The sequence below is a fragment of the Arachis hypogaea genome, chromosome 13, assembly GCF_003086295.3.
Source record: "Arachis hypogaea cultivar Tifrunner chromosome 13, arahy.Tifrunner.gnm2.J5K5, whole genome shotgun sequence".
NCBI classification, from domain to species: Eukaryota; Viridiplantae; Streptophyta; class Magnoliopsida; order Fabales; family Fabaceae; genus Arachis; species Arachis hypogaea.
The window spans coordinates 50,190,678-50,209,903 of NC_092048.1; the positions used below are offsets into that span (position 1 = coordinate 50,190,678).

The window sequence follows — 19,226 nt, forward strand, 5'->3', positions numbered from 1 at the left end:
ATTAGGAATTCTCAAAGTGAGTCAGTTCAATGGTCATATCTCTATATGCACCATCTATATATATAATTTAATAAATGAGATCTATTAATCTTCATCCAATGAAGACCATTATATATATATTGATCTTTCCAGATTATTAATGTCCTTTTTAATAATCCTATGACCAAGAACAATTTAGATTAAATTATAAAAGATTTATGTCTCAATATTATGATCACTATCACAATGATAAATCTCTAAATTTAATCAAGGACCTTATTATATTAACATTTTAATATAATAACAATAACAAATTATTTGACACATGATTGATTGGATTGTGGTCATACTCCTTATTCCCAACAAAGCACATCAATTTTTTCTCACTTAGATCATTCTTTTTTTTTTCTTTGATACATTTGCAGTCTATTTTTCAGTATTTGATCCCAATCTATTTTTGAGACATCCTCTTGTTCTCACACGTAGTAGGCTTTGAAGATCATTAGTATCATCCAAGAAAATATTTTCATGCGATAACAAATATTTTTCTTTACTTTTGGCTTTATATTCTTGCATCTCATCTATCACATTATCATAAGCGCGGTGCAGAATCACAGTGAATTCCTCAAATTCTAATGCAAATTTATAAATATTGTATGAGCGAAACACCAAATCATCAAATCTCCTACTTCTTAACTCCAATAAAGGCTCATATGGCTACTCTTGATATATGTGTGCCTCCTTTTTACATTCTTATTCTATCGTTCCAATATATTTCTTGGTGCCACTTTATCTATTCGCTCAAAGCTTAACGCACTCAAAGAATGATGGGACAATATCTTACTTCACGTGATATCGCGTCATATGTAATTACAAACTTATTGAATGTTGAGTTGAAACCTGTTCTACAACCTCATATACCGTAAAACCTAGAGCAGACTCTGTTGATCTTATGATACAATTCACATTTTTTTTAAATTGTGTTTGAACTTTTCTGAACCTCTCATGAGTAAACATATGCTGAAGTTGAGCTTCTATTGATGATTTTGTTGCATAAGGTATAATAATATGAAAATCTGTAGCATTAGATTCTCTCTCGTTTTGCTCTATACTTCCTAGGCAATTATCATATTATTTCACAAATTGTATCAATGAGCTATTTCTCGTAATAAACTTGTTAAAAAAAGTATGCATGCTGTTGCTTCTTTGTGTGCTTTTCATCCTAGCCCAAAAATGACGATCTTCAAAAAGTTCTGAAAATGGATAGAATACGTAAATTAGAAACTAAATGCACCGAAACGTATACAGGTTCGCAACATCTATTCTTAATATATAAAAGTAAATAGATAAGTTTACCCACATTACTTTTAAGATATATTTTTTCTCATACTAATGACATGTCAGCAACATTGTTTATTTGGCAAAACTTTAGAATCAACCACTCAATTTTTGCTAAATCAACTATTATTTCCAAATCAGAAAAAAGAAATATACAAAAAAAAAAAACTAAAAAACACCGATAAGTATAAATTAATAGTATCTAACCAAATTTGTAACCTACAAAAACATTGAATCCATATCCCTATATTTATTATATTTATATCTTACCATTATAAACACTACAATAAATTTATAACTCCAATAATTAATTTCTATAAATAACTCATTAAATGTAATAAACATTCATATTACAAATGTCATAATAATATTATTAATCATAATAAATTTTATGTTACAAATATTCAAATTCCATATTATTTGACCTACTTATATGAGTCTCTTATCACTATTCCTTTAAATAACATCAAATTTAGCACAAAAAATTTATTTCCAAAACATCTCAAACTTACTCAATGGAACATCATTTTTTGGACAATATCATCAAACAAACAGACAATTAGTTTATCAAAATTTGCGTAGTTCGTCTATAAAAAATATTAACACCTACGAATGAAGAGGAGCCTCTTTGCTTAGAAATGATTATATTAGATGAAAAGGAGACAACTACATTTGTGGCACATATAATCAAACACCACAATATCCAACAATAAGGTAATTCTATATACTTTTCATAATCCCATCTATTAAATTATTAGTCACTAACCTAATACTTATTTAAGATCAAAGTGCTACAATAATTTTTGTACTATTTAATGGCGAGAAAAAAATTGTTGGGCATAACTGTTTCAAATCTAATGACACTCTAGAAAAGTAATGACATTGAAGCACCACCCCAATTAAAAAATTTGTGCAACCTCACACTTATATTTGAAGTAAAAGTAAATGGTTTTAATTTCAAAGAAGGTTCTCAACAATACACTAGTACTAAGACATTTGTTCCAATAAAAAATACTAAACCTCAACACCTACAATAAATAAAACAGATAATAATGTAATACTAAAAAAAATCACTTATTCAAGACATCATTTTATTTTCTAATTTAAATTATTCATTGATTATAGGAACCAACTTCGCTAGCACTAATATCATGAGACGAAGATCACATACCCATTAAGAGATTAAGGAGAAAGAAAATCATACAAATTTAAGACACATCTTCAGAAGAAGAACATACATGCAAAGATAGAACAAACAACATAATAGAAAGTGTATACAACTTAATAATTCATAAAGAACATGCCTTCACAAGAACCTACACAGAAAGAAGAAAGCAACAACTCTAACAACTAATAAAGAAAAAGGAGGACGAACACCACATAAGAAGATAAGTCCATCAACTAAAACAAATGTAAAAATCAAACCACCAAATAAAAATGTCACTTTGTACAACTCCAACATCCAAATCTTTTGTACTGTAAATTATTTTAAATAAAACACATTTTATTATATACTATCGTTAATTTACCGGTCCGCGTATCGCGCGGATCTCATTCTAGTTATTACAGAGGCAGAATAAATAAATATCCAAATACTAAAAACAACATCAATTAATTCTAATAAAGCCACCCTTACCTAAAAGCTACGTATTGTCTCCAACACTATATTTCATAAGAAAATCATTCCAATTTCTATCAAATGCATCTTTTGTAAATGAGTTCCAAACAATATGACTCATCTCTTGTTCAATTTCTTCATGTTTCTTGTAGCTATTTAATTTCTATGCAATATTTTTCATAATATGTCAAATACACCACCTATGAATTGTTATTGTCATACAAGTCTCAATGGCCTTTTGCATCGATGCTCATTGATTAGTAAGAATGCTTTTTAAAGCCTTTCCTCCCTTGCAACGAAACCAACATTCAAATAACCATTTAAATGATTGAATATCCTCATTTTTCATCAAAACACATTTAAAAAGTGTAGAATGACCATGATGATTTACACCAACGAAAGAACTAAAAATTAAATTATACCTGAAGCCAACAACGCAGAAACAAAATTAGATATGCACCGAAAAAAGAATCTAATATGCACCAAAATTTATACTTTATCGAGAGAACACAAACGAAATCTACTAAATACATAGAAATCTGATTATTTAGTGTTTCACGAAAGAGAAAATTGAACAGAAATGAACGATTAGTTTCAGAGTTAATTTTACAATATTAGAAAGACGGAACTAAATATTTTAGGAGACTAAATTAAATTTTTATGTAATTTATAAAAGAAAATTGAGATTTACGAGAGACATTACACCTTTTTTTATACCAGGCTTGGCCTCTGGAATTTTTTTGTTGTAGTTTTGACAAAGAGAGAGAAATTATTTTTTATATTAGAGTGCATAGCATGTAAAATATCTTTTTATTATGCCAAAATATATTTTGTTGGGATTAGATTAATTTGGTTGGATTTAGTTGTTAAAAAAATTTGTATATATAACACAATTGTATTTATTATAATCAGGTATGTCTAAAATCATCTCAACCATTTTGTGTACATTAGATGCATCACTTTTTATGAACCATTAGATTTTATTAAATGAAAATCAAAAGATGTTATGAAAGAAGAGTATTGATAAACTTTACAAATATAGAATATATTAGTATATACATATATAAATATATTTTAATACAAAATATTTTAAAAATGACAAGTATAATCTTTTACTTTAAAATAAATATAAAACATATAAATACATATTTTAATTATTTTATATTTTAATTTATATTTAATAAATCAATAATTTACAAAAATATAGTACATTCATTAAGCACAATAATTTGTGCTTATTTTACACTTACCCTAAATAAATGGAAGAACAAAAATAGACTATTGATAATGATAGAGGTAAGCACATGCGTCATGGTGATTGGTGACTGAGTGGTTAAGACATAAAGTGGGGTTTAGGACTTTGCACTTGTTGCAGCTATATAAGGAACCCAAGTGTGACTTCTTGTCAAGTATTGCAAATTTGCAATTGAACTCAAGGTGCGAACTCTTAAGCACAGAAAGCAGCAAAGGAGGAGCGAGTGGCGAAGAAAAGATTCTAAAATGAGCAGCAGCGCCGGCAAGTTGGTGTGCGTCACCGGTGCTTCCGGTTACATTGCTTCATGGATCGTCAAGTTTCTTCTTAATCGCGGTTACACTGTCAAGGCCACCGTCCGTGACACAAGTGCGTACCATCACAACTTTTTTTTTTTAATTATTTATTTACTTATTTATTTTTCTCTTCAAAATGTGTTTCTCTTATAAACATGCAGATGATCCGAGAAAGGTAGAGCACTTAACTAAGCTTGAGGGCGCCAAGGAGAGGCTTCAGTTGTTCAAGGCGAATCTTCTAGAAGAAGGTTCTTTCGACGCCGTCGTTCAAGGCTGTGATGGTGTCTTTCATACTGCATCTCCCTTTTATCATGATGTCAAGGATCCACAGGTTAGGGCTCCTTCCATTATCGTGCATTTCTATCTTTGATTCTTCTCTTCTTTTCATGACATTGCATTTCCTTTTTGTGTTTCTTCAGGCTGAATTATTGGATCCGGCGCTGAAAGGAACCCTAAATGTTCTTCAATCATGTGCGAAATCGCCGTCTGTGAAGCGTGTGGTTTTAACTTCTTCAATGGCTGCAGTTTCATATAATGGAAAGCCTCGGACTCCTGAAGTAGTAGTTGATGAGACTTGGTTTTCCGATCCAGATTTCTGTAGGGAGTCGAAGGTATTTGCTCTGTCTCCAAAGCACTTTTGAGCTTCAAATTTGTTATCATATTAGCCCAATTAGGCCAAATTAGTAGAACTGGAATAGCTGTGATACATTGTTGCGATTTGTTATGTGTATTATTAGATCATTTATACTCGAATCTCTCTTAACTAACCTCATTGGGAGTCTTCTTAGGTCTCTTTCAAACCCTAGCGACTGGTTTAACTTCCATCTTCTCCTGACCGGACTGGTCTTCACCCCATATGCCTAAACCTACTAAGGTTTCACTATCTCATGCGCTCTTTCATTATTCTGTCCATTCTTGTAGGACCACTAATCCATCCTCAGTTCGGCCATACTAAGCTTTTGTTCATAGCTGGTGGCAATCCAATAAACTTTACTCTTAAATTTTAAAGATGTTTTTTTGGTCAGACACTCCTCTACTTTGAGCTGCCCATTTGAATCTTATGGATTAATACAATCAAGATATTTAAATCTCTTGACCTGGGATAGAAAGTAGCATAAATAGTTTAATAATTATAAATTGCTCATTAAGGGAAAAGTGAAGAATTGTTTGAATTTTGTTTCTTTGAGTAGTGTATTTTGCTTTTGATGGAAGTCCTATATTATGTGATTCAACAAAATTCTTCAACACAATTGGTCTAAATATTTTGTTTTTACTTCCTCTTCCCTTGAGTAAGGATTGTATTGATATTATCCCTCAAATGCTCTGGATTTACCTGGCTAACTGCAGCTTTCATGTCAGTATTTTATTAGCTTATTTATACTTTTCTGGGTTATGCAGTTGTAGGTATGTCAAGATTTCGCATTACTCTATTTTATTGTTAACCTTATTTTGAACATTGTCTTCCCACCACCATTATTATTTGCTGTAAGGGCAAATCATTTTTAATTCACCAAGAACTAATTTTAATTGCTAAACTTATCCTGGGTACTTACAGTCCCCACTCTATGTTTGGTGTTAAGTTCTCTCTTGATGTATCATTGTATCTTTGTAGTCCTTGTTACTCTTTTTATCGGATTGTGTGCTTAGTAAAAAGAAATAAATTATGTCAGCTTAAAGCAATGTTTCAGATGTCATAAGGTTTTTCTGTAACATTCCAGTCACCAATACCATACTCACCATGAAACCCCAATTACTCCCTTATAACACTTCCCACATCACCATTTTGTTTCCCCTCCTGTAATTTTTTTCCCTTTGTGACTTCTTTAATGAACTCTTTGAATTATTCTCAAAATTTCAGCTTTTGTTGTACCTCATGTTCTACGTTGAATTCATGCACACTTATCATCTTGATTGACACGAAATGAAAAATTATAAGGCTACCTTCAATCACTAATCTGATAGAAACTTCTAGATTTAGTTGGGCCTTAATAAAACTTATTGTGGAGCAACTTTTGGCAGCTTAGGTTGGACTTGAGATAGGTTTTGTGAGAGGAAGAGTCTCTTTAACACCTGTTAACACTTCTACACATTCATATCAATGGGCTCAAATCCAAAAGGGATCTCTTGGTAGTATAATCTATTTCCACTGTTATTCCTCCTGGAGGCTTGTGGTTTGACCTAACCTTTTATGTGAAAGCCTTTCCTTACCCTATACTTTTTGTGTCCAACCAATGTAATAGTTGTTTGATATGCTATAGAAGCTCAATTTGCTTGCCATATCCCATTTTCCTTTACATATACCATTATTTATTTTTTCAGATGTGGTATGTGCTTTCAAAGACATTGGCTGAAGATGCTGCCTGGAAATTCGCAAAAGAAAACAACATTGACATCGTCACTATAAACCCAGCAATGGTTATTGGGCCTCTTTTGCAACCAGTACTTAACACAAGTGCTGCTGCAGTTTTAAATGTAACTAATGGTAATTTTGAAAATTCTAGTTTCTGCAATGCTTCATCTGTGTTAAATGAGTTTGATACTACTTAAGTCAACTACATCTTTTTTATTAAGCAAATTGAGAAAGGGAAATAAAAACCTGGAAATAAAAATCGAAAAAGAATATCTGAAGGAGGGTTATAAAAGTTTATATATAGTATGTGAATTTAATCATATCACTTGTTGAGTTGAGAATATATTCTCCTCCTCCTCCTTACCAATACCTCTGTACCTCACCCATGTAATACATTCTAATCCTATTCCCCTCTCCTAATCTCATTATTAATCAAAGTCCTAAACATTTTTAACTTGAATAATTGTCTCAGCAATTCTTTTACTTGCTCTCTTGTTATTTCATTGATTTCTTCAATTTGTTGGTTGTATATTTAGTTATTTTCTGAATATTAGTTGTTCCTTTGTGGTTCAAATATTTTTGTTTTTCCATTGACAAGACCTCTCCATGTGCTTAATAGAGGAAAATCCTTCACCTCCTTGATACAGGTGCACAGACATTTCCAAATGCTACTTTTGGATGGGTCAATGTGAAAGATGTTGCAAATGCTCATATTCAGGCGTATGAAATTCCTTCAGCTAGTGGGAGATATTGTTTGGTAGAGAGAGTAGTACATTTCTCGGAGCTTGTGAAAATTTTACGTGATTTATACCCAACATTACCCCTTCCACAGAGGTATGTTTAATTATTTGATTTCCTTTAAGAATGCATACAATTCCATGTTTTCTGAATCAATTTCTTTTGAAGCTTTTATTGTCTGATTGAAACTTTAAACTTCTTAAAAGATTCGTCGTTGATTTCATTATAGTGTTTATTTATTGTCTATCTAAAATGTAATTCCAAAGTTCTAGAAAGTCGGGCACGGAACTTTTAGAACTAGACAACTAGTACAACTCGGGGTTCTTATAGTGATAATTTAATTGAATTTGGACTAATCTTGTAAATTGAAATATTGCTGGATTTAGGTTATATGAATTTTGGATGTGAGAATGATGGTTAGTTGTCAAGCAATGGGCATGGGAATAGTTGTAATGTTAGTAGGATACCACATATAAGGCTCCTTCTAGTCCATTCTGTTCGTAAGTTCTTGTGATATGACAATGCACAATATTTTGCTTTTTACTTACATGAGGCCCTACAATATTACATAGCTTGGTTGGTTTGTCTTTTTTTTCCCTTAATGGGGATGGGGTGGGATGCGGTGGGGTGAGGGCTGTGGTGTAGTACTCTTGTTTTAATTCAATATTGTTTCAAAGTTAAATTTAAAATCTGTAAGGTCATGTGATTTCTGATATTACTGTTAGCCGCTCAGCGTGCAGTGTCTCAACACTCAATAGTTGGTGTTATAACTCTGATCTTCTAAGGTTTTATTCCCTTTTCTTACCGTGCTTTTTATTATGCAAGTTGAAGGGTCTGTATCTCACTTCTATTTCTCTCTTTCCTTAAAAGACAGACCTTATAGTAACTATGTGTTTATTGAAAGCTAGTAACTAATTTATATTTAAAAGAATTTCCTAATTTGTAGACTATTCGTACAAAATTCCTTAATTCATTGCATACATGTTCTATATGATGTTTTTGTCCACTTTTGTTGTTCCACATTTACAAAATTTAAACAATTCTAATTTTCTTTTGTTGATTTTATAATATCACCGTATTATCATTGTTATCAGGCCCGCCGATGATAAGCCGTATGTGCCAACATATCAAGTTTCAAAAGAAAGGGCAAAGAGCTTGGGGCTTGAATTTATTCCTTTGGAAGTGAGCCTCAAGGAGACCGTCGAAAGCTTGAAAGAAAAGAAATTCGCCAACTTTTAATTCATCGTATATTAGTAGAGGAGATAATGTTTAGTTGTGTATTTGAATGTACTTGCTCATGACACTAATGCAATAAATGGAAATAGTACTTGTACTGCAGGTTGCAGATAATGGAATAAAAGTTTGGAAGTAATGTCGATATGAATCTAGCATGTTGGTGCTCACACTAGTTCCCTTTGAATATAATAGAAGGGATTACTTAAATAAAGATACTTATTTCATTTTTTATTAAAAGATGTTTTTGTGTTGTGTTTTAATCAATATTCTGAAAATTGGTTCGAACCGGTTGGTTGAACTGGTCGAATCGGAACCGCTAATAAATACGGTTCAGACAAAAAGTAAAACCATCAGTTTCGAAAATTGGAGTTGGATTGTCGAACTGGCTGAATTGATCGGTCGAACCGAATCATGACCTGGCCGGTTTTTGAAATTTGGGTAAAATGCTGTGTTTTGCATGCTGAAAGGGCCAAAGGAGAACCCTAGTCACCTATGGAGACATAGACCCATTCCTCTCCTCTCTAGTCTCCACTCTCACCTCTCATGTCTCCAGTTTGACTCACTTCGAGCTTCCAGTGCAACTTTCGTCCAGTCACCGCTGCTGTCCCAACTTCCTTTGTGCTAACGTCAGTTAGCTCTGTTTGCTAAGCCACAAACCATCGCGAAGTCAGCCTTCGAAAATTGCAGCCATCGCAGGGGAGGAGGGAACTTTTGTTGCGTCGCCACCGTGCCTCCATCGTTGCCAATCCATCACCGCAGCTGCTAGGGTTTGTTGGAGTTGCGCAAAGCCATCGTCGTCGCTATCACGTGAGGAAGGAAGTGAGAGAGACCGAAGCTGCGAGAGAGGAGAAGTTACCCCCGCTGAAAGCCGCTGCTGAAGACCTCATGATAAAAGCGGTTCTGCTTGAATCTTTGAAAGTTGTTATGGTTTTCCTACTATTGTTGCGATCTACTACTTTCTTTGCAATTGTCTCTAAGCATACTTGATTTTCTGGATTTAGAGTTATTTTTTATTGAATTTCTGGATTTGAATCTTGAATTCGTGCTTGATCTGCAATTTCTATCTGATTCTTCTTATTGTTGTTGTGGTTGAAATTCAAAATTGAAATATGATTCTTCTTCTTTGTCAATTTCATATTCCGGACATGTTGATTTGTGAACTGATCTTGTGAAATTGAATTTGTGATCTGTTGTTGGATTTGTTGCTAAATTGCTTGTTGAATCTGAATTTGCATCGATTTCGGCCTCTCTTTTTTCTTGAATTTCTATTGATGCCGCTGCAAGTCTTGTTCTGCTGATAGCTGAGATTTAGTTGCTTCTTGATCGATTTGTGGTGGTTGCTGTTGTTGCGTTAGTCTAGCTTTAATCTCTTCCCACTCAATTTTCCATTCTGCAACTTCATTCCAGCAAATTTCTGGCAAGTTTGGACGCATATCTGGTTGGTAGCGATGATAGAACGCAATTTCGAATGTTTCCAAATTGGCAAATGGATTGAGCACCTTCCATAACTGAAACAATCTCAGAGCTTTTCCTTTCAATCCTCTTTCCACCTCTATGAATCTCTGCTCCTCAGGTGTTTCTCTAGCATTCCAGTATTGCTCAGTACATATTAAACATCCATAACCATCTTTTTCATTGAATATTGGAAATGTATCTTCAAATTGTTGAGTTATTTGTTTTTCCATGAAAAATGGAAGAAACCTCTCCACGAGAGCACCAATGTTACAACTCCCGCTTTGAGTTAGGGAGAGAAACTCCAAATTGAACCAAGTTCAATATCAATTCATTAATTCCTTTAATACATTGATAAAAGTCTCTTATCTATACTTCTTAAAGACTAAGTAATTCTAATGGTCATAACTAGTACCCTTCGTAATATTAAATCATAACATGTAGTGGCCACTGTTTATGAATATCAGAAGTATGCAAAATCAGCAGAGGATGCTGTTGTTGATGTTCTCAGAGCAGGTGTTTTATTTTCCATTTTCATTTCAAGTGGATAAATGGTTTCACTGAATTCAATTAATTTTTGTGCTGCTGAATAAGCTAAGGGATTGTGAATACTGAATGTGTGATAAAACTGTGAATATGAATAAATATGATTGATGACAAACTTGGATGTTAGCATTTTATGTTTTGTTGGTTGTTTTTGTTATTTGACTTTTGAGTTTGTATTTGAATGTGATCATAACATTCTGGTTTATATAGTACTTTTAATTTGGATGATATTTTAAAGTTTATATTAAACTATAATTATGTTTTAATGTGTTTATTTATATTTATCTATTATTTTATTATAAAACGGTTTTTTCGGTTCAACCATAGTTGAACCGGTTGAACCTACGAACCAGTAAACCAGTAACTAGAGCGGTTTGATGACCGGCTTGGTTTTCAGAACCTTGGTTTTAATTGGTTCTTGTATAATTTATTCGGTGTTCCTCATCGCATATTATTAAATTCCTTAAAATATTTTTTTTCCAAAAATAATAAAAAATATTTAAATTGGATTAAAACTAAAAAGATAATAAATTAATTATTAGATTTTTTTAAAAATTGTTTATATAAAAAAATATGCTACATTCATCAATATATATATATATATATATATATATATATATATATATATATATATATATATATATATATATATATATATATATATATAAAACAAGCTCAAATCTCTTAAATGTTTTATAAATAAAAAAGTAATTAATTTATATTCGTACGATATATAAAATAATTACTATATTATTATTATATTATAGATTAAAATGCACTAATTTAAATTTGTTTTTATTTTTAATATAAGTATTAGAAATAAATAAAATTTTTATAACTATATGTAGTGTAACAAAATATATATAATATTAATCAATTTTAAAAAAATTCTAAAAAAATTCAAAAAAATTTTAAAAAAAAGTAAACATAAAAAGTGTTCATAGAAGTAAATATGTTTAAAAATAAAATTTTTTTAATTTTTTATTTTACGGATATATTTGATATCTGATCCAAACATAAAAAGTGCGGATATCGAATTCGATCTGATGAGTTTAGTGCGGATTGTATTGAAATTTTAGTCATATCTGATTTGCAACACCCCTAACGATAATAATTAAAAAAATTATAATGATTATACTTTTAACTAAGAGGAAGTCCCAAAAAAAAAAAAACTAAATAAATATAAGAACAATTTAACCAAATATTAAAAAATATTACTTTAAACCATATATATATATATATATATATATATATATATATATATATATATATATATATAATGTAATAATAATAATATGGTAATTATTTTATATGTTACACAAATATAAACGATTTTTCTGTGAATTTAAGAAAGATTTTGTAAGTCTCTAGTCCTGTTATTGATTTTTTTGGTATTAGCCCTCCTATTATTGATTTGATTCATATATAATTCGGATGATAAATTATTTGGTGATGTGCTTCTTTTTTACTGTGACATACTTCTTTATTATTATTATTATTATTATTATTATTATTATTATTATTATTATTATTATTATTATTATTTTGCACATTTAAAAATTCATAGATAAAATTGGAAAAATCATGAAGGGCAATCATAACTTTTGTTCCGGGGCTTACCTAGAACCGGATGATTGGGCTTGGATCAAAGGCCCAAACGGTGAGGAACGTGGACTCCAACTTGGTTGCGCCTGGGAGTCTCTATCCGAGCTGCTTTGTACGTGTGTTGGTAAACGGGGGGGTGGTACTTGCAATGACACTCTGATGCCTAAGTCAGCAAGGAGTTAATCAGGTTTTTAGAATATTGGAACTTAAGTATACCTGAGGGGTGTCAGTGTATTTATAGGTGATGAGCCAATAACCATCGTTGGAGTAGTTCCACTATTGGTGGTGGATATCTGTCTCATTTTTCTAGGGGTTGTTAGGATATCTCTTTTAGAAGTGGGTGAGAGATTTAAGGAGGCTGTTACTTATGTACATAAGTGTTATCTCCCAGCTATTGTTGAATCCGACCTCTTTGGGAAGGTCGGGTGAACGGTGAAGGCCAACCTTTTGGCTTGGGCCTTTTTGTATTGATTGGGCCAGACCATTGTGTTGGGGCAGAGTATGAACAAGGCCCCTACTCGAGTCCGATCTCTTTGCTAAGGGATTGGATTCGAGTATTGTTGGAGCTCGGAGGCGCCGAGGTCGATCTTTTCCAATCGCTTCGGAAACCGATGTGATTTTGAATCATCAATCGTTGTGTCCATTTAGGTTCTGCATTTACACGTGGGGGCAGTTACATTGGTAATTGCGCATTTCTTTAATGATTGCGTCGTTTTACTATTATGCCCCTGGTACGTTATAAATACTTTTCTCTGTTCTTTCTTTATTTTCTTTCGTCTTCTCTTTGAAGTTTCTTTTCCCTGTTCTTTCGTTTTCTTGCTCAAAGCTCCTTTTGATTTTTCGCTCGTGGGTGCTCCGTTTCTGCTATTGGAATTTCTTCTTTTTATGACTCTACAAAGGAGGTTAGTTCTTCTTATCTTGCTTTCCTTTGTTGTTCTTGCCGTATTTTCTTTATTTCTACTTTGGTATACTGTATGCCAGGAGGGGAGTTTTGGGTATATCTTTGATGCATTTTTGTTGTTTGTAGAGAGAAACTTTTGGGATTTTTGTTTTTTCCTTTTACAAAAGTCGTTTCTTTTACCGCTGCTGACTGTTTTCTTTATCTACCTTAAAAGAACTGTTTTGTCTTGGAACCCTGGTTGATGGTTTCTTTTTATTTGTGCCAATGTAGGTTTTATCAACTTCACATACATTCCTTATTTTTGAAAATGTCTTCCCGTGTTCCTGAGGCTTTGTTGCAATGGGTAGATTCTTTCGTCCTATCTGAACATCTCCTAGTAGATGATGTTTTTATAACTGAACTTAGGAAGCACCATAGGATTTGTAGTCTTGACGATGATGAGCCCAAATATGAATTAGTGGCTCCGGACCCTGAGGATTGGGTTTGTTGTGGGAGGGTTGCTGATTCTGATTCTCATTTTATCTTTATATATGATTGCCTATTCACCCGACTAAGGGTTACCTTCCCTTTCTCCGACTTTGAGGTAGAGGTGTTGTCTCATTGTAGAGTAGCTCCTTCCCAGCTTCATCCCAACTCTGGGGGTTTCATCAAGATCTTCCAGCTTGTCAGCCGAGAACTGGATTTTCTGATTTCTTTAAAGATCTTTTTCTATCTCTTTCATTTGACAAAGCTATTTAGTACTTTGAATAATAAACAACAGTGGGTATCCTTCCGAGCTATTCAAGGTCGGAAGGTATTTTCCATCTTTGATAAATCCTTTCATGATTTCAAAAACTTTTTCTTCAAGATCCAGGCTGTAGAGGGCCATCTCCCTTTTTTTCTAAACGACAATAACGAGCTCCGATTTCCACTGTACTGGTTGGAGACCTCCCCTGTAGAAAAATATGGTCTAGCCGATTTGGACAAGGTAGAGGAGGCCATTGTTGAGTTTTTCCGAGAGGTTTGGGGGTGGGCTCCAAACTTGGATACCAAAAAATTTTTTCTTGGCTCTCCGAGTTTTGTGCAGACTCAGCTAGGTAGTTTTTTGTTTCTTTGTAGCCATTTTTGATATCTTCTGACTTGTATATATTTGTCTGATGTGTATGCTAATTAATTTTGGTCCTCCTTCTAGAAATGGTAAAAAGTGGGTCGAGCGTTGCTTATTAGAAGGTGCAAGAGGCAAAAAGGAAGGCCCGCGCCCTAGCTGATGCCCAAAAAATCAGAGCTTCCAACACTCTTCCCCCCATGGGTTTGGCTTGGGGGCCTCCTTTTCCAGGCCGATTTTGGTAAACCCTATTACTGCTTCTCCTCTTCCTCTTCCTTCCCCTGTCCCCCCGGTTCAACCCTCTACATAACCTGAAAAGAAAAAACGCAATGCCTCGGAGACCGGCTCCTCTATTGCTGGGAGGTTGTTTTTGACAGTCCAAAATTTGCAAGGAAGCACATCATTCCATTCATAAAATTTTCTATGGATAATACTTCCCTTCGAAATCATCTTCAGTTTCTGATTCGGAGGGGGGGGGGGATTCGGACCGCCGGGGTCTGTACTTCTCTTCTTGATATTTTTGACAAAACTCCCTTGAGTGCTTCTCAAAAATTCATAGAGGACCTTGAAGGGAGGTGTTCCAAGGGTTACCTAAAACTGTAAGTCGATCTCGGATGAGATCTTCTGTACTGGTCGGAACTGTTGTGTCCGACTTGTTGATGGCGGCCGGAGCCGCCGTGTCTGACTTGTTGGACTTGGTGGTGGTGCTGATCCTTCGTCACCGGAGGGTGGTGGTACCTGCAAGGGACTCCGATGCTTAAGTTAGCAAGGGTATTAAGCAGGTTTTTAGTAGAATCAGAGTATGAGTTATACCTGGGTGCTCCAGTGTATTTATAATGGTAAGAAGTGACCTCTCTGGAGATAAGATAGTTATCTTATCTTATCTTATCTTTGAGTGAAATCATCTTATTTTTAGGGGAACCGCCTTTATCTTTTTGGGCTTTGGCTTCCTTTAGATTGGGCTGTGTTCCTTCGTTTTGGGCCTGCTTTGGGCTCCTTTGGCGATTTGGCCGACCTCTTTGAGAAGAGGTCGGTAATAGGCCAAACTTCTAAGAGGTCGGTCATGGGCCAACCTTCTAAGAGGTCGTCCAACCCGGTCCATTATAGCTCGAACCGATGTATGAACAGTGCCCCTGCTTGAGTTCAGACCTTTCCGTGAGATCGTGCTTTTAGAGCTTTGATCTCTTTGGGGAAGTCGTGCTCAAGCATCAGTCTGGCTTGTTTCTTCATTGCTTTGCAATCCTCACAGATTTTCTAGAGGTTTAGTACTTCCTAGTCCGACCTCCTTTGAGTGGTAGACTGGTAGTGTGGGTTTTCTACCCTTGCCTTCTGGATCACGCCTTGCTTTAAGTTTGTGTTGACAACCCTCTGCTTTGGCGAAGTTATCCTTGCGGCTTGATATTCGGGCTTTTAGTGACTTGTCCAATGAATTTTTAGTGTTCTTTATATAGAACCTTTTTTAGTCTCGAATCACGTTCGTAGCCCTGTTTGAGATTGTGCCTTCTTTGAGCGGAGTTGTATCTCTTTTAGCTAAGCACATTTGAGCTTTAAGTTGTTTCCCAACCTTTTGGCTTATTCTTTTTTGAGATCGTACTTGCGCCTCTTCTTAGCTGACGTCGACCTGTACGAGTTTGCCCCTGTTTGAGTTCGTGCTTTCAGAGCTTCGATCTCTTTGGGGAAGTCGTGCTTAAGCATCCTGACTTTGGTCGATCTTGAGTAGTTTCTCCTTGTGCGAGTCTGGTATTGCCCTTTTTAGTTTGTTGAGAGGACTTTTCAGCCTTTCTTCCGACTTGTTTGTCTTCACTGCTCGGGCTTTTTAGTCATAATCCAACAATTTTTTAGGTAGTGTTCCGATGGGGAACGTTTTTATAGTTTATTTGGATGACTTTTTAGCGCTGTTTTGATTTGTGCTTTTGCCTTTTTAAGTAGTGTCTTTTTTTCAAGACTTTGTACTTTTCAGCAAAGCATTCCTGGCCTTCCTCTGGCCGTTTGCGAGATGTCTTTGTCCCTTTTTGTGGATCTTTGTAGAGTGTCGGTACTTTTTTGTCCGACCTCTTTTGATTTTTTCTGGTTTTGTCCACTTTCTGCTTGGTCAAGGTGGTCCTTGGGGCTAACTTGTCCGACGACTTTTTAGTGTTCTCGTAGAACACTTTTTTGTTAGTCTGAACAATTTTGATAGCTTTGTCGTGGAGCCGTGGCTTTTTGGGCAAAGCTATGTCCCTTTTAGCGCACGCTTTTCGTTGGTCTAACTTCTTCTTGTCGGTCCAAGCTGTAGCTTTCGTTGGTCCGACTTCTTCTTGTCGGTCCGAGCTGTAGCTTTCGTTAGTCCGACTTCTTCTTGTCGGTCCGAGCTAAGTTATTTTTAGTAATCCATTTTATTTGGACCTTGTCAGGTCTATTTTTATGGATTACTTTTTATAACTTTTTGTAGTTTTATTGGGCCGACTTCATCATGTCGGTCCCTTCTAAGTTATTTCTAGTAATCCATTTTATTTGGACCTTGTCAGGTCTCTTTTTATGGATTACTTTTTATAATTTTTTGTAGTTTTGTTGGGCCGACTTCATCATGTCGGTCCCTTCTAAGTTATTTCTAGTAATCCTCTTTTTTTAGGGCTGGCCAGACCTCTTTCCAGGGATTTACTTTTTATAACATTGATTATTATGGTCGACTGGTCCGACTTTTTTATGTCGGTCCATTTTTAAGTTATTTCTAGCAATCCATGTTTTGTTTCAGACCTCGTCAGGCCTCTATACATGGATTTACTTTCTTATAACTTCTTGCATTAATCTGTTTTTATCACTTTCATCTTAGCCAATTTTGTCGAAATCGGACGATGAATTCTGCTTTCACTTTTTTGCTGACCTTGTCGAAATCGGGTGATAAATTCTGCTTTCATCTTTGCCGACTTTTATCGTGATCGGGCGGTGAATTTGGTTTTCACCCCGCCGACCTTGTCGTGATCAGGCAGTGAATTTTTGCGCTCAGATTAATGCGTCTTGGTAGGAAACTTTTTGGGAAATCTGCAAACTTTATTTAAATAATAAAAGTAAGATATGAATAAGAGTGTGTGCACGTTAGTGCTTACCCTTCTAGGTTGGGCAATCTTTTAGATCTCGGCCTAACGCCCTTGTTAGGTTGCAGGCATGCCATGACCTTGGTAGCTCTCGCCCCTCGAGGTCGGACACTTTGTGGTGACCTTTCCCCAGTACCTCTGAACACTTGGTATGGTTCTTACCAGTTGGCTGCTAGCTTCCCTTCTCCTGACCGACCTGTTCTGATGTCATTTCAGATTAGGATGAGATTGTTGTTTGGCGAAACTTCGCTGGATTACCTTCTGATTGTATCTTGAGGCCATTTGATGCTTTAATGCTTTCTCCCTAATCTGAGCTCTTTCTCGGACTTCTGGAAGTAGGTCGAGTTCTTCCCTTTGGATTTGGAAGTTGACCTCTTCATTGTAGAAGATCATTCTGGGGGATCCTTCTTCGATCTCTACTGGGATCATTGCCTCCATTCCGTAAGCCAATCGGAAGGGTGATTCCCCCGTGGTGAAGTGTGGAGTTATCCGATATGCCCATAGGACTTGGGGGAGCTCTTCAGCCCAAGCTCCCTTTGCATCCTGTAGTCTCCGTTTAAACTCAGCTAGTATGACTTTGTTGGCAGCTTCTTCTTGTCCATTGGCTTGTGGGTGTTCTACGGATGTGAATTGGTGCTTTATTTTCAAGTCAACCACCAACTTCTTGAAACCTGTATTCGTGAATTGAGTGCCATTGTCTGTGGTGATGGAGTAAGGAACCCCAAACCTTGTAACAATATTTCTGTACAAGAATTTCCGACTTCTTTGAGCAGTGGTATTAGCTAGGGGCTATGCCTCAATCCATTTTGTGAAGTAATCCACCTCTACAATGAGGAACTTGACTTGCCCCGATCCTTGGGGAAATAGTCCGCCCCACTTTGCGAACAGCCAAGGTGATATTACACTGATGAGCTTCTCTGGTGGGGCAATGTGGAAGTTAGCATGCTTTTGATGTAAAGCTTTGACTTTGTATTTGGGTTTTTGCTCTGTTGTTGCTTCCAAAGGGTGCCCCTGGACTTTCGTGTGAGTCCTGGGGTTTCCCTTTTACTGTTGTATCTGACACCTGACGTTTTGCTGTTATTATCCGATTTGTTTCCTTATTTTCCCGAGTTGTTTGGTAGTAACCCCATAGTTGACCTATGTCTTCTCTTCACACATTGATGAGATGTTTACTAGGATCCCAGACGGCATGTCTGACTGGCTGGATTTCATAGTTTAAATGCGTGTTACTGTGGCTGACCCTGAGTACTGTGTGCGACTTAGGAGGTTCCATAAAATTTGTAGGGATAGGGATGAGGAGAAGAATTATGAGTTGGTGTCGCCGGACCCTGAGGAGAGCGTTTGTTTTCCTTCCTTGATTCCGGGGGAACGACCTTGACCTGATATGGTTAGGACCTTTTCTTCCTCCGAGGTTGATGGATTTTGCAGTGTTTCTTGGATGAGGCTTCTATTATTGCCCCTTGGTTTGGTGTTGGCTAGTTTTGAAAGTGCATCAGCTCGGGCATTCTGTTCCCGAGGTATATGTCGGACCTCATATCCCCCGAATTGTCCGAGTTGCTCTCTGATTTTGTCTAGGGTCCCCCGAATTACCCAAGGTATTTTTTCATGGTGGGATCCTTAGCTTGGTAGCTCCCTTCTATTTGTGAGGTGACTACTTGTTAATCACTGGACACGGTAAGCTCCTACCTTCTTAGCCAGCCTTAAACCAGCCAATAGTGCCTCGTATTCAGCTTGGTTATTTAGCTCGATTTGGGTTC

At 35.5% G+C, this 19,226-nt stretch overlaps 1 protein-coding gene across 1 annotated transcript; it reads left to right on the forward strand.

Annotated features, from left to right (window-relative positions):
* The first annotated feature begins 4,179 nt into the window (after window positions 1–4,179).
* Window positions 4,180–9,044, forward strand: LOC112738336 (cinnamoyl-CoA reductase CAD2). Its single transcript, XM_025788734.3, has 6 exons — window positions 4,180–4,556; window positions 4,645–4,814; window positions 4,903–5,094; window positions 6,803–6,965; window positions 7,481–7,667; window positions 8,666–9,044. Exons 1-6 carry the CDS (start codon window positions 4,436–4,438, stop codon window positions 8,808–8,810), a joined length of 978 nt encoding a protein of 325 aa, XP_025644519.1. The 5' UTR covers window positions 4,180–4,435; the 3' UTR covers window positions 8,811–9,044.
* Window positions 9,045–19,226: the final 10,182 nt, after the last annotated feature.

Bases quoted from the DNA above. Each gene is read 5' to 3' on its own strand.
- LOC112738336 (XM_025788734.3), top strand. From the start codon at position 4,436: ATGAGCAGCAGCGCCGGCAAGTTGGTGTGCGTCACCGGTGCTTCCGGT. The intron at 4,557-4,644 runs GTGCGTACCATC...ATAAACATGCAG, and splicing joins GGCCACCGTCCGTGACACAA to ATGATCCGAGAAAGGTAGAG. The intron at 7,668-8,665 runs GTATGTTTAATT...CATTGTTATCAG, and splicing joins ACATTACCCCTTCCACAGAG to GCCCGCCGATGATAAGCCGT.